Source organism: Sinohyriopsis cumingii, unplaced genomic scaffold, assembly GCF_028554795.1.
Source record: "Sinohyriopsis cumingii isolate HCF-2022 unplaced genomic scaffold, ASM2855479v2 utg000349l, whole genome shotgun sequence".
In the NCBI taxonomy this organism is placed as follows: domain Eukaryota; kingdom Metazoa; phylum Mollusca; class Bivalvia; order Unionida; family Unionidae; genus Sinohyriopsis; species Sinohyriopsis cumingii.
Window position 1 is genome coordinate 206,205 of NW_028315889.1, and position 18,829 is coordinate 225,033.

The 18,829-nt window shown below is 38.1% G+C and overlaps 1 protein-coding gene across 4 annotated transcripts in view; it reads left to right on the plus strand.

The window, feature by feature from the left end:
- LOC149774295 (P-selectin-like) overlaps positions 1 to 18,829 on the plus strand; it is a 144,434-nt gene that overhangs the window by 17,955 nt on the left and 107,650 nt on the right. For 3 of the 4 annotated variants that reach the window (XM_089945462.1, XM_089945464.1, XM_089945463.1), the window contains one exon: positions 1,453 to 1,641. In XM_089945462.1, the coding sequence (XP_089801588.1) occupies positions 1,453 to 1,641 (189 nt within the window). Of the gene's footprint in view, positions 1 to 1,452; positions 1,642 to 8,425; positions 8,550 to 8,920; positions 9,341 to 18,829 lie in introns of those variants that run through there. The other variant, XM_089945466.1, reaches the window with a different exon arrangement.

Sequence of the window (18,829 nt, forward strand, 5' to 3'; positions counted from 1 at the left end):
GGTACATCAGCATGTTCTTGACTATTGGGATTAATTCAGAACACTATCATTTTGGACATTAATGGTTTCTATTGGATTTAATTCACAATACTGTAATTTCTTAATATTTCACTTTGTATCCGAAAAAAAAAACAATTATTTGATAATTGTATTAAAAACGTGTTAGTTTTGCTTATTTCTGTTACAAAGCTTTAGAGCCATGAGTCGTACTTGTATTATACCGAGTAGAAAATGGGTTTGTAAACACTTACTCTAACATATGTGGTACAGGATCACATTTTTTTCTGAAACTTTTATGCGTCGCACAGGTGATAAACTTATGCTACGGTTACCGTATGGAGAAATATCGTTGCTTGAAACTGAATTATAATAAACTGTTAATAATACCATGAGTATGATGCAATTAAATAGCAATTAATAGGTCTGGGAAAATATGCGAGTTCCGAGAAGCCAATGGCTTTTGAAACAAGTATGTTCAAAACATATTGCAAAAATGGTGTGTAATATTGTTGAATTCATTCATTTTTCTCTATATACTATTACGAGACTATTTTGAAGATTGCAAGAAATACGATATTCATACCAGGTTCAGCTACATATCTGATTAACATTGTGCCAGCTAGGATATGAAATTGTACTGAGGAGTTTGACATTAGTTTCTAAGATTGATACAGATATACAATGGAAGGCAATATTTCAATATAGAGATTTTCCTGCGGCGGAAGACCCATGTTCCAAAGTCATAAATGACGTGTCAAATTTGTATCAAAGCTAGAATTGTTCACTAAAGATTTTCAATTATTTCAATCTGTAGTCAACCACGCTAATCAAAACTCTCAAAACTAATCTTAAAATTATTATATTTTGAGAAATGTGTAATTTAGAATAGTGCGCTCAATTTTAAGATACGAGAATAAATTGCAAGTTGTCGTTTTATATACAGTACATAGTATCCAAGGAAACATTTTATTTGCAATGAATGTAATTTGTTAATTATCTTACCTTTTAAAAATCTTTCGTTTCTCAAAATACACAGACGCGATCCATTTTCTCGATACAAAGAAGGGATTGAAGATTTTCATTCTAATCGAGAGCAATAAAAGAATCTCCTTGCAAGTTACTTGACCATTTTTTTTTCTTCATATTTTCTAGTTCTATTTCTTTGAATAATATTCTGGAAAGAAAAATAAAAGCGCATTAAGGTTTTGCATGCCCGCTGCTCTGCTTTAAGAACCATGACATATTCTGCTTGTTAGCTCCATTGAAATAAAATAAAACGAAATCGTCTAGGTCAAAAATTGACTGCTTTATTCCACCAACTAACACTGTTCATATTTCGAGAATATTTTTTATGAACAATTGTGTACATGGTTCTATAATCACCTGTGTTATATTTTTGTTTCGGAGCGTAGTTGTGAGATGCAACTCATCAATACAGTTTTATCTTTTTAGGAGGAGATCAACTTTGTCCGGATACATTTCCTGGCGGTTACATTATTTGGCATTGTAATAGAACAACGCAAGAACGTTGTACCTATCTCTGCTCCCCAGGTTATTTACAAAATACTTCTATCACGTGGCTGACCTGTCAAGAGAACACACTGTGGGATGTAGATACAAATTTACTTTGCATACAATCAGGTAATATGACTAACAATTACTATTCACTAGGTACTTGTTACTAATTTCTTTAATTTTTCCTGTAACACATGACATGTATCGTTTCATTACTCAGGCGCCGTTAAGATGTTTGATAGAGCCTGCTCGATTCTGAGTGAATGCCTAATAGGGAATTTTTTGACTGAATACGTTTAACAGCTTGATATGCCCTTTACTCTTTTCGGAAGTTAAAATATATACTCTGAAGTAGATGGCTTCGTTTTTCAATACAGCGACAACAAAGCGAACATAAAGCTAAATGAGGTGAAAGTCAAAATTAGAGTAGACAAACATTGTTCGCATTCGCAATATAGAGCTTTTGTCATAGATTTAGATATAAACATAAAAATAATTATATAATAATCAGCAAGGTCATAGATGTTATGGGGAAAATAGATAAATTCTAAGGTATATAATTGATTGCATTGCATCCTTATTGCATTCTTAATTCATATGACATGTACATATACTTCATTTATATATTGCACGTATTTGACATACGTATTTAATCTAACAGTTGTTTCTGGTAATCAGTTCATATATCGTATACTTTTAACTCATTTTGTAAGTCTGTGTGATCCCATGAAACTATATTCAAAATAAATTCTTTTCTCCTTCCATTTATGTGTTATTATGACTTGTTGCCTGGTTGCGGTTATGTTTCCTCCTAGCGGCCAGTTTTTCACTTTATTAGCCTCTACAGCAGCCACCAAAATTTATATTCCAAAAGTTCTTAAAACGTGTTGCCTTTCTACAAATTTTCACAATCCTTCATTTTATCATATTTTCAACGGCGCGTGATAAGTAAATCTGATTCGAATGTTGAACGGAGTTCTTTAACTTCTAATTTTATTTGGGAAATTAATTTACTTCACCTGTGATTTTTATGTATTATGTGTGTGTCTGTGTGTGTGTGTGTGTGTGTGTGTGTGTGTGTTTTATGGTTTAGCGGCATTAGTTCACTATGTCAACTGTACGGTCCCCAATAAAAATAAAAGCATAAGGATATTAATAAGGAACATTCCAAAACGAGTTTCAGCAAAATAGGCCAGTCTAAAAGAACGTACAGATGAAGGTAGACAAGAGAAAATGCAGCAGGTAAAGATGTTAAACGTCAATACAAGGTATTTAGAACTAAAGGCTTACAAATGTAAAACGCTTACAGAGACAAATGTCGTTATATCAAGAGAAGTTCGTTAGAGACATTCCAAGATTTTCTCAGGTGGTACTTGATGACAAAGTTTTCAATTCAGTTATGTCAAAAACCATCTGTCTTATAAAGCACGAATATTGCCGCCATAACATATTTCTATATGCAGTTATAGTGATTCCTGCATTTTTATTGAATACTTCATCCACAATATTCCGGACGACTTCTCCTGCGAATACAACTCATTCGCATTCGATTTCCCGTTGTAACATTATTTACTTGATTTTCGATATATCATGTACATATTCAAAAGAAAAGACCCTTTTCATATTTGATACATTTTGTAAATCGATAGTTTCAAGCCATCATTTAACTGCAAAAAAAGTTGTCATGTTCTGCTTGAAGGAAGTAATCATCACATATGCTAAAATATATCAAACAGTAACATCAATAATAAATACGGAAAAAGAGATACATACCTCATTTGTACAATTGTGGGTAACTGCCAAAACAATTTGTCACACAAAACAGTATGATCACTATATGTTAGATTCAATATTGACTGCAAGTGGTTAGAGCGTCCACCTTGGATGCGGGAGGTCGCGGGTTCAAACCCCGGCCTAGTCCTATCAAAGACTTATATAAATGGTACTAACAGCCGCCTTGCTAGACGCTCAGCATTAAGAGATTAGTGTTAAGACTGGTCAGCCTAGTATTAGGATATTGTGACTGGGTGGAACATCATGCTACATGTATACGGCACGAGGCCCAAGTACTATACATCACAATAAACGGCCACACAGCAGACATCGTAGTGATGCGACTGAAAATATATGATATCCACGTAACAATTGCCAAATCGCAGACACGTATAACATATAAACGTTCCATTTAAAAAGTACAAAGGGATAACCTTTAGTGTAGTATGTTTTGTACTTGATCGCAATTAAAAATAGCTCTTTAGTCCACTAAAGAATTCGTAATTTAAGTCTCCTCCTCTCAGCGTAGAAGGATTTTTGTTTTCCTTCTTTTGTGAAGGAAAAGGTCATAAATGTTTCAGCTCCTAGTATGGAGTGCATCCTCCATTAACAACGCTGCTTTTGTTTAACCTGCCTCGTTTGCTGTGGTAGATCTACATAATGCGATATTGAGGACACTTATTAGTCGGAGAAACATTTAAACAAATCACTGAGCCATAATGACATATATTGATTTATGTAAATTTTATGTATGATTCATCGATTTCTAGGTATACACAATATTTTCCAGCATCCGCAAAAGTTGAAATAAGCTAGATGAAACATAAAGGTAGAAACTGCCATGTAAAGTTTTGCAAACACAACGGATTTGTGTTTTATTTGTTTGTTTTGTCTATGTTTTGACATGGATACTAGTTTTGCACTGTTCATTGGCAGTTTCTTACATTTATATTACACAATCCCTGACACACACAATCTCCTGCTGGATCCAGTGCACTTGAAAGGACTGTTATTCGCCATATGACTTGTAGCCATATGACTTGTATTCTTTATATATATATATATATATATATATATATATATATAGAGAGAGAGAGAGAGAGAGAGAGAGAGAGAGAGAGAGAGAGAGAGAGAGAGACTTAAAACCAGTTGCTTCGGGTAGATGGGACTCGTAAACCTTGGATGGTAGCTCATCTAGGAGAAGGAAAACTCCGATTCCAAACATCTGCTGCCTTGTGGCTATACCCACTCATGGGATAGGCTAAGGGAGTAAACCCCGACAGAAAATCCGGAGATGGAATCCCTAAGGCGGTCTGACATTGACTTCATTGTCATTCCGGCAACTCCTGCGACGCAGTTGGTGCCAAGCTGTATCGGCATTCGTCGTTCCCTTGGGCACACCAGCTGCGTGGAGAGGGAGGATGTGCTGCATGGGCAACAGCTGATTCTCCATACCACCCTGCCCATAGCTCCACTGGAGAGGACACTCCAGCGTCGTCGTACGGCGTCGGCACAACACGAGAAGTAGCAGTTTACCGGTTCTAAGTCAAAGCTGGATTGGCGTAGAGCTTGGCGCCAGGGGTTACTTCTGATGGATGGGGAGATCACCAGGTCTCACTGGACAGCTACCGCCCGCCTCAAGCTGGGCAGTCAGTAAGGTGCTGCCCGCCATGGCCTGCCTGTTTCACTGGGTGCGTGGAGCTTAGAGAACCATCTCGACAAGTGGGCCACAAAACTCCTCACCAGGAAAGACTAAAAGAAGAACTAAGAAGACTCCAACTCTTCGTTTTGCAACCTGGAACATCAGGACCATGTGTCCTGGATTGACCGCTGACCTACAGCAGATCGACGATGCACGAAAGACTGCCGTCATTGACAGAGAACTCTCCCGACTGAACATCGACATTGCCTGCCTCCAGGAGACCAGACTGGCTGACATCGGCACCATCAGAGAAGCCAATTACATGTTCTTTTGGCAGGGGAAGCCCTTGGATGAACCTAGGCAGCATGGTGTAGAACGCGCTAATCGCCTTCATTGAACCTCCATCATCAGGTACTGAGAGAATTCTTGCCCTCCGGCTGTCAACATCCTTAGGCCCGGTCAACATCTTCAGCGTGTACACCCCAACCCGCTGCTCCACCTACGAGGAGAAAGACAAGTTTTATGAAGCTCTGGATCAGGCAATATCCAGTATCCCCAACAATGAAAGCCTTTACTTACTAGGAGACTTCAATGCTAGAGTGGGAGCTGACCATGAGGCCTGGTCCACATGTCTCGGCTTTTACAAAAGAGGCAAGATCAACGAGAATGGTCAGCGACTGCTGGAGATGTGCTGCTCCCACAGCCTATGTGTCACCAACACTTTCTTCAAATGCAAGGAGATCCACCAGGTTTCGTGGAGACATCCACGTTTACGCCACTGGCACCCGCTAGACCTCGTCATCAACAGGCGTTCAGAACTGGCCAGTGTCCTCCTCACCCGCAGCTACCACAGTGCCGATTGTGACACGGACCATTCCCTCGTGGCCAGCAAGGTCCGAATATTACCCAAGAAACTGCACCACGGCAAGAAGAAGGGTCACCCACGCATCAACACCTGCTGTGCAAGCAACCCAGAGAAAACACAGCAGTTCATCAGCAAACTGAAGGAAGCTCTCACCAAAGTGACACCTGATGACACCATTGACTCCAAGTGGTCCCATATCCGTGACTATGTGTACAATTCAGCCATCACAGCTTACGGGAAGTGGGAGCGAAAGAATGTCGACTGGTATGGGGCAAACTGGGAGGAGATGGAGCCCGTGACTGAGGCTAAGAGGAAAGCCCTCCTGGCATACAAGGCTGCACCTAGCCCCAGAACACTACAAGCCCTCAGGATTGCAAGGAACAACGCCCAGAAGACCGCCTGCCGCTGTGCCAACACCTACTGGCTGAACCTTTGCATCAGTATACAGACAGCTGCTGACACCGGGGATACAAGATGAATGTATGAGTGTATCAAAAAGGCGACAAACCCCCCCCCCCCCCAGCTACAAGACCGCCCCTCTCAAGTCCAAGACGGGCGAAGTCATCACAGATCAGGGGAAACAACTGCAGCGATGGGTTGAGCACTATCTCGAGCTATATGCAACCCAAAACAATGACACTGGAACTGCCCTGGACGCCATTCCAGACCTGCCTGCCATAGAGGAGCTAGACACACAGCCCACCCTGGGAGAGCTCGGCAAAGACATCGATTGCCTTGCCTGTGAGAAGGCTCCTGGAAGCGACGGCATTCCGCCTGAAGTCCTCAAGAGCGGAAAACCAGCACTGCTCCAGCCCCTACACACACTCCTCTGCCTTTGCTGGGAACAGGGATACATCCCACAGGACATGCGTGACGCCAACATCGTCACTTTGTACAAAAACAAAGGAGACCGTAGCGACCGCAACAACTATCGGGGCATCTCCCTCCTTAGCATCGTCGGAAAGGTTTCCGCCCGTGTGGCCTTGGCGCGCTTGCAGATCCTAGCCTCCCGCGTCTACCCAGAGTCCCAGTGTGGATTTCGAGCCGGCCGGTCAACTGTAGACATGATCTTCTCACTACGTCAGCTGCAGGATAAGTGTCGCGATCAGCAGATGCCCCTCTACATTGCCTTCATAGACCTGACGAAGGCGTTTGACCTGGTTAGTCGGAGTGGACTCTTCAGACTCCTGTAGAAGATCGGCTGTCCCCCACCTCTGCTTGCTGTCATTATGTCATTCCACGAGAACATGCACAGCATAGTGTGCTTCAATGGCGCAACATCTGAAGCATTCCCAGTCATCAGTGGAGTCAAACAAGGCTGTGTCCTTGCACCGACGCTCTTTGCCATCTTCTTCTCCATGCTTCTCCAGTACGTATTCAATGACTGCAGCGAGGGAGTGTACAGCCATACCAGGGCTGACGGCAAGCTGTTCAACATCGCCCGTCTCCGTGCTAAGACTAAAGTCACAGAGGTACTCATCCGTGAATTGCTCTTCGCCGATGATGCAGCCTTGACATCATACACAGAAGATGGACTGCAGCAGCTGGTATGCAAAGAATTTGGACTGACCATCAGTTTGAAGAAAACGAATGTCATGGCTCAGGACGCAAACTCTCCTCCCTCTGTCACCATCGATTGGTACAACTTGGAAGTTATCGAGAACTTCACATACCTTGGGTCTAACATCTCCATCTCACTCTCCCTTGATTCTGAGGTGAACGGCAGGATTGCCAAGGAAGCAGCAGTGATGGCCAGACTTAACCAAAGAGTCTGGAACAACCCCAACCTCACAGAGAAGACCAAACTGCGTGTCTACCAAACCTGCGTACTCAGATCACTTCTCTACAGCAGCGAAACATGGACCACCTATGCAAGACACGAGAGGAAACTCAACAGCTTCCACCTAGATGTCTGCGGCTCATTCTGCACATCCAGTGGTAGGACAAAGTACCCAACACAGAGGTTCTAGAACGCGCCAACATGAACAGCATGTTCTCCATTCTCAGCGAGAGGGTCTTTAGCTGGCTTGGCCATGTCAAGAGAATGGACCCAGGTCGCATTCCAAAGGACCTGTTATATGGGGAGTTAGCAGAAGGTGCACGACCAACTGGACGATCACATCTACGCTACAAAGATGTTTGCAACAAGGATATGAAGACGGCAAACATCAATGTCAACGACTGGGAGAGCTGTGCAAACAACCGTTCCAACTGGCGTCAAGCTGTCTTGCAGGAAGTTCAAAACGCAGAGGAAGAAAGAAGAATAAAACAAGCTGAAAAGAGAGCTAGAAAGAAGGATAAGCAAAAAGGGTACTTTTTGGAGCTATTCCATCGTCTCCCTTATACGGACGGATGCCAAGATATATATATATATATATATATATATATATATATATATATATATAGTTTGCATGTCGTAAAGAAACAATATTTCATCATTAATACTATATGGAAAACAATATGGTTCAATACATAATCCAAACACGATATGATGTTAGTATATTAGTATATTCTTCATGTGATATATATATATATATATATATATATATATATATATATATATATATATATATATATATATATATATATATATATATATATATATATATATATATATATTTCGTTACCAGGCACAAGAAGTACTACTGGTGAAAGGATTGGTGACGGGTATTTCGGAACTATTGTGGGGATCACTGTTGGAACTCTGACTGGAATACTAATTATCATTTTCTTCGTAGGATGGATTGCAAAGCGGTAAGATAACACTCTTAAAATTATACCGTCATCATCATAACCCTCAATATATTATTATCAACAACGTTTACGACTTTTAGTACAGTCAGGATGGCACCATTATCATCATCAATATTTATCACTTCACCTTATAAACTGTTCTTCTTATCTTTATTTTTATTATTAGTAGTACTATTAGTATTATTAGTAATTTTATAACATGATATAATTTCAGCATGCGTAAGAGAGACAAACAGACAGAAAGAAAGAAAGAAATAAACACAGGGAGAGCGAGAGAGACATAGAGAGATATTTAACCTGATTTGAGCAAAGCTTTCGATAATTGCCGAATAGGCAGATACATTGATTATACTCGTACTATTTATTATTAGGTCCAGTGTACGAAACTCACAAAGAAGAGAACCAAGGCATGTGGAGGGTAGATGTTTGAGACCAAGAGAGAATCCTGTACGGAACGTTACCACCATCAGACAACAGCCAAATGCAGATGGCATGAGGAGAGAATCATCCTCTGAATCTCCTTCATATAATGACCTTTACGTTCATTCATTTGTACAACGGATCCGAATAATCGCCAGCAGTTGCGAATATCCTGGACCTCCCCCGTCATACAGCAAGACTCTAATCGCACCTAATGAATCCCCACCCACCTATGAAGAAGTTGTTACGGACCCTTCTAGATTCAATTTATCTATTTAAATTACAATGTTTTTTTTAATAAAAAAAACAATAGTGAGCAATAATATGTTTCTTAAAGAAACATACTTGATAAAATAAATTTTCTTTTTGTATCAATGTATCTCTTCTTCATTTACATTGAAAATACATTACTACTGAAAGATATACAACTGAATCAAGTTCTAACGTGAATGTAAGAATATATGCATATATAAGGTCAGAGGTTAAGGTCATTGTCACTGAATAGAGAAACATTGTTTTAGTGCACTAACTTTAATTTTACACGATGTTCCTCAGTATATGACTTGCACATGGGGCAAAGAAAAACTTGTGAATCGTGGTGAGCGTGGTCAGATAGTGAAAGTTCAAGGTTATCGTGCCTGAAAGAAATTGTTCGCACAATTAAACTAGTTCTGCGTCGTCTTGAGTAAACTTTGCTGGTCGCTTACACTTGGGGTGAGGAAAAAATCCTTTAAACCTTGAGATCCAAAGGTCAAAGGCAAGTGCGATTTCTTTAACAATTTTAAAGATGTGGGTACACGTTATACCTTGACCAAAGTTTCTATAGAAATTGTACTTAAAGAATGGACGATGCCTATTATTTGTGGGTAAAAGAAAATGAAAGGTTACGGTGATTGTGCCTCGAAGTAAAAGCAGAATATGTGCTTTTGAGCAAAGTTCGTTCATAACTGTTGTGTTTATGGATTGCACTTAGAGTTGTAAAGAAACTTCTAAATGCCAAAGGTCTCGGTGATGTGAAATCTAATAAGAATATGATGGTTTTCCATGTTATATTTGGTTTGTAAAATTATTAATTAGAGCACTATTAAACTCGTGCCTGCTGTATACACATATCTGTTTACGTACTCTTGTTACAAATTCTACCGAAATATTATAAATATAGAGACACAATGAAAATATATCACACGCATTTCAAACCACTGATTTCGACAGTAAAACTTCAGTACGATCATTAGGGATGTTTAATAAATGATGTTAACATTTTCCTTCTCAAAATGCCCACTTTTCAGCATTGTTTTCTTAAGACATTCGCTGAACAATTTTTCGGAGGATAAGGTCAAACTCGTTTCTTTGTGTAACCAAACCACCACTAAGCCTAAGAAATATTAGCAAACTGCTTTCGATAAACATCTGATAAAAGCTATCACAAGTTTCTTTCTGCTACTTTTTTCCCACAAATAAATTCTCTTTGTCAATATTCGAAGACAATTAGCATAAACAATACGGATGTAAGTTTCAGTGCACCTATCCCTTATTTAGCCCATACTGTTTTATCAATGTTCTTCATTCATCATTGAAGTAGACTCGATGATAACAACCTCCTCATACATTCTTAATTTCCATCACAGAATATTTGTCGACATTTACCCACGTTTGTTCTGACAAAAATGAAGAAGAGAAAGCAAAGTCAAACTTTTTCATGCCTCCATATGAACACGTGTATAACCCACAATGTTTCAGTAAATTAGAAACTATGTCAACAAAGGTTATACACTTTTACTATTTTTAGACAAAAAGATTACAAAATATTTATTTAGACAGAAGTTTAAGCGAACTTCTTCAAGCCGCTGACAAGGAATTGTGGTGTCTTTTTCCTGCCACATAGTTCTCAAAATACCCAAATTATGATAGTTTTTAAATTTCCGAAAATAACAAAGAAGCAGAGAAAAAATGTAAACAGTATTCCGCATGAACAATTTAATGGCATCAACAGTTCCAATGAAATGCTTTTGGCAGCTGGTTAAGAGAAGCAATCTCCGTCTTTCATATTACAACTTTTCACATTCAATGTAGACAGTTATTATATACTTAAGTGCGAACCTGTCCGGTGGCCTAGTGGTTAGAGCGTACGCCTCGGATGCGGAAGGTCGTGGGTTCAATCCCCGGCCGAGTCATACCAAAGACTTACAAAAACGGTACTAACAGCTGCCTCGCTTGGCGCTCAGCATTAAGAGGTTAGTGTTAGGACTGGTCGGCCCGGTGTCAGGATAACGTGACTGGGTGGGACATCATGCTACATGTCTGCGGCATGATGCCCCAGTGCTAGACATCACTATAAACTGCCACATTGCAGACATCGTAGCGATATGACTGAAATATTGTTAAAGCTACGTTAAAAATCCAAATCACACACACACACACACGTAAGTGCGAAAACAAGAATATTATTTGTGAAATATTTGTCCTAATTCTTTAATTGATATTATAATTTATGAATGCTTATATCATTATATTTTCTCGTGGCAAAAAATAAATGATTTTCCATCATGCCATGTAAAGTTTGATTGTGTGTACTTATAGAAACTATATTTGAAGCAAGAAATGTCATATAAATGAATACTTGCAGCAAGAAATGGCATTGAAATTAATGTTTGCTGAAAATATTCTGCTCATCACATTTCTTTTTTTTAAAAACAACATTGTCTTTTTAACAATCTTAACTATGTCAAAATTCAAGGTGATCTATCGCTCCACTGGAGAGATAAGGTAAATGTTGTAAAAATGTCTACAATTTATATTTTCGAAACGCATTTGGTTATCACAAACATACGGTTCTCTCCACCTTGGATATTTTTTCGAGACAAATATATATAGAGATGTATGTCGGCTCAGTAATTTAAAGAAATCAATCATAGGGGCCCCTAGTGGCCGAGTGGTCCAAAGTGCTCGCGTTTATGTAGCACTGCCATCTCACCTCTGCCTGCGTGGGTTCGAGTCTCTGGTTCGGACAATGCGAGTATTTGAGAAAGCATGCCACTAGCTTCTTGTGGGTCGGTGGTTCTTTCCGGGGTTTTCCTGGGTTCTTTCTCCACCATTTATACTGGCCGCCATGTATAGCCTCTCTTGTGCTGAAAAATAACGTTAAACTCAATACAAGAACAATAACAAGAAAGACAGTCATACATTTATTTGCCGAAAATGCTACTTTACTTTTAGTTTTCGGACTTCCTCGACTGTTGTTCCAATTGGATATACCATAGAACTGACTGAGGAACTGCGAATGAAAAAGTAATTTCATGCATGACCAATGTTTATATCTATCCTTGTGTCGTGTAAAAAACCAAAGCAGTCCGAACAGCAGTTGTTGGCAATTAAGGACTTCTATTAGCGGTAAGATTCGTAGGATTGACCTCAATGTTGCGAATGCTCAGACTCTGAAATTGTTCGCGTCACGGCAAAAATGTGATTTCAGTTGAAGTGAGCATACACAAAGGGTAGTGGGTGTGATAAACTATAGAGCGAATTAATTCTTCAAAGCTTTGATTTAGGATTCAGAAGTAAATTTGGTATCTAATAAAACTAAAGCTTCTTTTCATGCGTAAATACGGATTCTATTTCAAATTGTGGAACATAAAATAACTTTTTTATGTCACGTTTATTGTACCACACGATGAAATATATCAGTTATTTACGAAGGAAGAGAATGCATCCACAAGTTGCTTCATATTATTTTAAGAAATTTATCCACAGTGAGGCATGGGGAAAAAGTAAAACTTTTTTTCTTCACATTCGCATATACAAAGTATTTAGCCAATACGAGAAATAATGAATCACTTTTTACAAAGAAAATACTTCTGAACCTTCATATAAGCTACAAATCCTTTACGTCAGATAGCACTCTGCGCCATAGTTGTTAAATAAGCAGCTATCTGGCGATTTACTATCCAATTGTGAATATTATCCCTACGCCGACCAACCTGAGGTTAGGTCTGTATATTAAGAACAACACATTAGTTCAAACAGGTGGCCCAATTACTTTGTTAATTTTCATGACTTATAAAGTCTACGGAGCCCCAGAGAGGACACAAGGTAAAAAAAATTTATTTCGTTCCCACAAATTAATATTTCGTTCCCTCAGAATAGTAATTTGTTAACTCAGATTATCATTTCGTTCCCTCAAATTGCTAATTTGTTCGCACGAGTTATTATTTTGTTCCCTCAAGCTATTATTTTTCCCTCAAATTAATAATCTTCCCCACAAGTTAGCATTTCGTTCCTCAAAATAATAATTTGTTCCCGCAAATTAACATTTCGTTCCCTCAAAATAATTATTCATTCCCTCAAATTAATATTTTATTCCATCAAGTTGTTTACAAGTTCCCTCAAATGAGTATTCTGTAAATAGAAACAGTGAATTCGTTCGCAGCGTAATATAGAAATGGGGTTTGTTCGTGTGTTGACATCAGGTTACTATTTAGTTCAAACGATTAATGCCGTTTTTATGCGAGATATATAATTACAGTGTGATATTTTGTGATAATGTTCTTCACTGGTTCATTCACTTTTTTACAAGTCAGACGTCTGTCCATGAAATGATGTACGTACGATAAATTCGAGAAACCATTGCACAATGTGGACTGCACGTTCTCTTGGGAGGTTTTAGTTGTGCTTTAAATTATTGAAGTGTTCTTTTCTTTAAAATGTACGAACCATCGGAAATTTTTTATTGTATATTTTTTTTCTTCATAGATTTTTATTCAATATTTACAATATCACATCTGCACGCGTGCACTCACAACATTCGATATAATATAATCCTTACAAACAAACGAAAAAGTATTGGATGTATATTTATTTTCACTGATAAATGTAGAAGCGTATACATTATATGTAAACATAACGAACTGGTGTCGAATGTTATTGAGTACAAACAGAAATGGGAACGTAGGAAGTGCAATTTTATGAGAGAATAATTGTCGATATGGGTTTTTTTTGCAGTAATAAAATGTCAATATTATTAAATTTGACTGAGGATTTGATTTCATGTAGCTTACTATGAGTGTTCATACGCAGTCCGTTGCAATTTAAATTGGTAATATTGATTTGTGTAGCCATTTCATTATCTCAAGACGAAGTATCCTAACAAGGTCAATAAGGTTGGGAGAAGTAAAAGGGGTGTGTGAGTGTGAAGGTTGAAATAGAGAGAGAGAGAGAGATAAAAGTATACCTTTTTATGCGACCGAGAATAAATGTACATATTATACATACAAGAGCATGAAAACATGAAGTTCCTTGATAGCTTCTTTGCCATCCAATTAGATCTATAAAGACTGATCCTTTTGCGTAGCTTTTCAGTTTTTCCGACATAATGAATGCTACTAATCTTATATGTAATGAGATAAATAACATTCTCTGTTTTGTACGTTTTGTTTGGACCATGTGTGTTGAATTTTTCTCTAGTCACTGTGCTAAAAATATCCTGGTCTCTATTAGATGTTGACAGGATTTGCACCTTTTATCGCCACAGGTGTCAGATTGACTAGGGTGGTCTTGATTCGTGATTGGCGTTATCTTCGCCCTGACTAGGATGCCCTTTAGGCTTTTTGGTCTCCGGCAGGCGACTTCAGGTTTATTAAGGAGGATAAACTTTAGTGCGTCCGACGATTCCACGTTGGGCAAGCATTTCCCGATGATTGTACCTACTTTGGGGTTCTCTGGATGGTAGGCCAAGGTAAATGGTGTCCTATCAGCCTTTTTCATGTTTCCATATTTTAGTCGGTCATCGAGGTTTGTTTGTCAAGGCCTTTGGGTTGCCTCCGTAATCAGGACCTTGTCGTAGCCTCGGTAAATTAAATGTTTAGATAGCTCTTCAGACTTTTTTATGAATGTTTCTTCGTCGGAGCAAATTATGCGTATCCTCAGTGCCTAGCTATATGGGATGTTCCTAATGCAGTGTTTTGGATGACAGCTGCTTGGGAGGAGATACTGGTGTTTGTCGGTTGCTTTGGATCACAAAGAAACTATACAGAAGCCTAGTCGCAGAATGCTTCTCCTCCCCTGGCCACACTTTCAGTGATATCACACTTACTGCAATTGCCCACAACCCCAAAAAGGAGTCCTCATAAAATAACAGATGTCGTTATGGCTCATCAATTTCTAGGTCAATACAAATATTTCAAGTACCAGCTACAAACTGAAATAAACTAGTTGACACATACTAGTGTTAAAAGGATGCATTCCTGTAGAAACATATTTTAGAGAGAATTATTCTGACTTCGATTGGAATGCTAAATGCTTGGCGGTTAGAGAAAGTTAATGCTGATTATCTAAGCTAAACGAGAGGTTGTCTTTCTTTTATGAAATTAAATGTTTTAAATAATTTCTCTTGCCAAATGTTTCTGCCAAAAGGGAAGTCGGAGCGACAAATTCTCTCGTTAAATGCATTGTCCAAGGCACTTTAGTCTGGAAGAATATGAGAGCTCCGGAAATAGCGAGATATATGACTGCATAGAAAGAGCGAGTCTCGAAACGGCACAAAGGTGTCGTCTCAATCGCATACAATATGTTCACTGATTTAATTTTGTAAATATTTGTTGAATGTATTCCTTTTAAATTCATAAATAGGTTTTCATTTAGTTCCGAATTTAATCGTGTATTCATTTATCACGATGGTGTTATCTCACGTATCGTAAGAATGTCCTGCAATATTTCATTGATATGAATGTTTTCCGATTTAGTTGTTTGTATGAAATAGAAATCAAGTATTGTAGGAATTTCATATATTTTTCGGATACGAATTGTGCTAATTAATTTATCTATCTGAAATTACATGTATCATGTATGCTAATAATTGATTTTACTATGTCTATATCGATAAATGGCTAGTTAGTAAGTAATCCAGTTACGACAGGACGTGAAGTCCTTTAATTCCTTTGTATAATTAGGTTGTGAATTCTCTTAATCGAGAAATCGGCGTTTGTCGACCGACATCGTTCAGCTAGTAATTTACAGCCAGCACGATGAAATAATGTATCTAAGAGGTCTAGTTATGTCATGGCTCCACTAGGGAATGCGGCTGGAGCTAGAAAGACCGTAAGTCTATGATAATAGGGTTGTGGGTCTGTATCAGATTACGAACTTACCGTATTAGCCTTAGTATGTTGATATTTAAGAAGATATCTGACATACAAAGAGTGTGAATATTGCACTTTCACAGAAGGGGAAAACCTGACAGATATTTAGATTGCGTATTATATTTATTTGAAAGGAGAAATAGCTTTATATCTTTGCTTCACATTGGAATAAGTGCAGACAATAACCATGTTATTGTTGGTAACCCGATTCGGCTGCATGCAGAGAGAGAGAGAGAGAGAGAGAGAGAGAGATACGGCAGTGCTGAAATGTCACCAACAGTGATTGAGGAAAGAACTGGAAACAACCAAATTATATTGACATTCCGGCAATTTGGGTACGGTTATTCGCTTGATTACGTGATGAAATTTGTTTTATCGATATATCATAACGGCCAATTATATTCGCATAATTTTCTTAATTTTATTTCTATGAGGAAGTGTACCATTCAAAGATCATGTTCAGTTTCATTTTGTTTATGATTTTAATTAAATTTTTATGTTTTACTTTGGGGTTTGTGTTGTTCTATTATAATATATATCCCTTCTCAGATTTCTCTTATTCCATCCATTAATATCATGTTGTATTTTATTATTTACTCTGTCCGGCATTAACAACGTGGTTGATCATCTCCTACATAACAATAATCAATGCACCAGATGACAATGGGGGGCGGGGTAATCATATATCTCCTTAGCATTTATGTTTTATCTTAACATACATGTGATACACAAATAATGACAATTTTTTGCGGCAGCGGTCGGAGGCTTCACTTAAAAGTGTTTCCAATGCTTATCAACATTAACGCACTAGTCACACGATCCACCCCCGTTCGGATGCCGGGTAACACCAGACACTTATAGTAAATGACACTGAAACAATTTAATAATATTCTGTCACATCCATTCAGTTATTAAAATACACTTCCTAATTTGTATTATATATATATATATATATTGTTTGTAGAGGGAATTAAAACCTTGTGCTCGTCTTTTGCATTATTGTGTTCCTTCGCAGACCCACTGCATGGTCGATTTTTCCATGGTCGAAAGCAGACGATTCATACATGTAATGAGATCTACACTTATGTTTAAAGTGCATAATTTTAAGCATTGATATTATCGACCAAAGCCTATATTGATAGGTAGTTAGTTCAGGCTATTCAAAACAAAAATTCCCTTATCCATAATATTTTGGATGAAAACTATATCCCATTTCGATCATAAATAATTCGGCTTCACCATACCACCAAAACCTCTGGGTACGAATATTATGTCGAGCAATATTGTCTCATATAACGTCCTTTCTCAAAGTAAAACAAAACCCGTGTAATAAACACGTTAGAGTTTCACGCCTCCTAAATTTCGAAACGAATATGCAGTCCAAGTGATTTGATTCAGAACATTTAATAGCGTTTCCAATTGCTTCTTTTGTTTCATCTCACTTGTAAATTCTCGAGCGTCGACATTTTTTATTTAATTCAAGAGTTAGTGAATTAATTTTCAAATAAAAATGTAGCCTATGTCAATTAAAGATACTTTAAAAAGAGACAGTTGCAAAAACACCATTCCCTTCCTATGCGTTTACCTCTTGGCAGTGACGCCTTGTTGTCTCAAATACAATCTAAAAACATCCTAGCAAATCCAATCGCAGTGTTATTTGAAAATTAAACTGATGGAGGCCTGGAAAAATTGTTCTCCCGAAACTGTAAATTTCCAGTAACACCAATGCTGCTTAACGATAACCCATGTGTTCCGCACAAAATAAATTGTACAGTTGAAATGTGCATTCATTCTTTAACTTAGAGAATTAACTTACTTGTTATATTTTCAAAAAATCATTGGGTTTGCATTTTCTGTCCATTACTTAGTTCAAAACCATAGAGTCGTAATAAGGGCCCCGGAATATAGAAAATTGTGGACCCATTAGATTGTATTCGGAACAATATATATATATTCTCGTAGTCTGAAAGAAAAACATCCCCAATGTGGCAACAAATAGACGTCGCAGATGGTACGATTTTCAGGCAGAATGGATTAAGTCGGGCAACAATTTACAAAAGATTCTTTAAATTCGCCAATGACTTTCACTATACAATTAAACTGACAATCTATTTCTGGGCGGGAAAGCTGAAATTGACATAAACAGCAAAAGTAGTATATGGGGATACCCTAGGGACAATGGGAATTAGCATTACAGACCCCCCCGGGACAATCTGGGGACTATGTAAATTTAACATGGAAAAAAATCGTGGGACAATCTGGGGACAAGGGGAATTAGCATTACATGGTCAATAGAGTTTGGGACTGTCTAGGGACAAGGGGAAATTGGACATGGTCAATAGAGTTTGGGTCTGTCTAGGGACAAGGGGAATTGAACATGGGATTTTTTTTTTTTTTAAATTTTTAAAATAAAAATTATTTTTAAAAAAGGGGTAGGCAATTGAAAAGTCATTCTCTTTTCGAGAAATATGGGTGGCCCTGAAAAGGGCCTTTGGGTTTCTTCTGCTTCTTCTTTTATTTCCTCCATTTCCTCATCCACCCCCTAATCTTTCCCAAAATTCCTTTGTTCTTCCTCTTTTCTTTTTCTGGTAACCAGTCTGGGTGCACCATAGCCCTGAACTTCTCTTGTATCTTTATCCAATTGTTGTTGAGTTTTTCAAATGCGTCTTTTTTTCTTTAAGTTTTCTTTCTCCTTTCTTTCTTTACTCCACTTGTCTTTGATCTTCA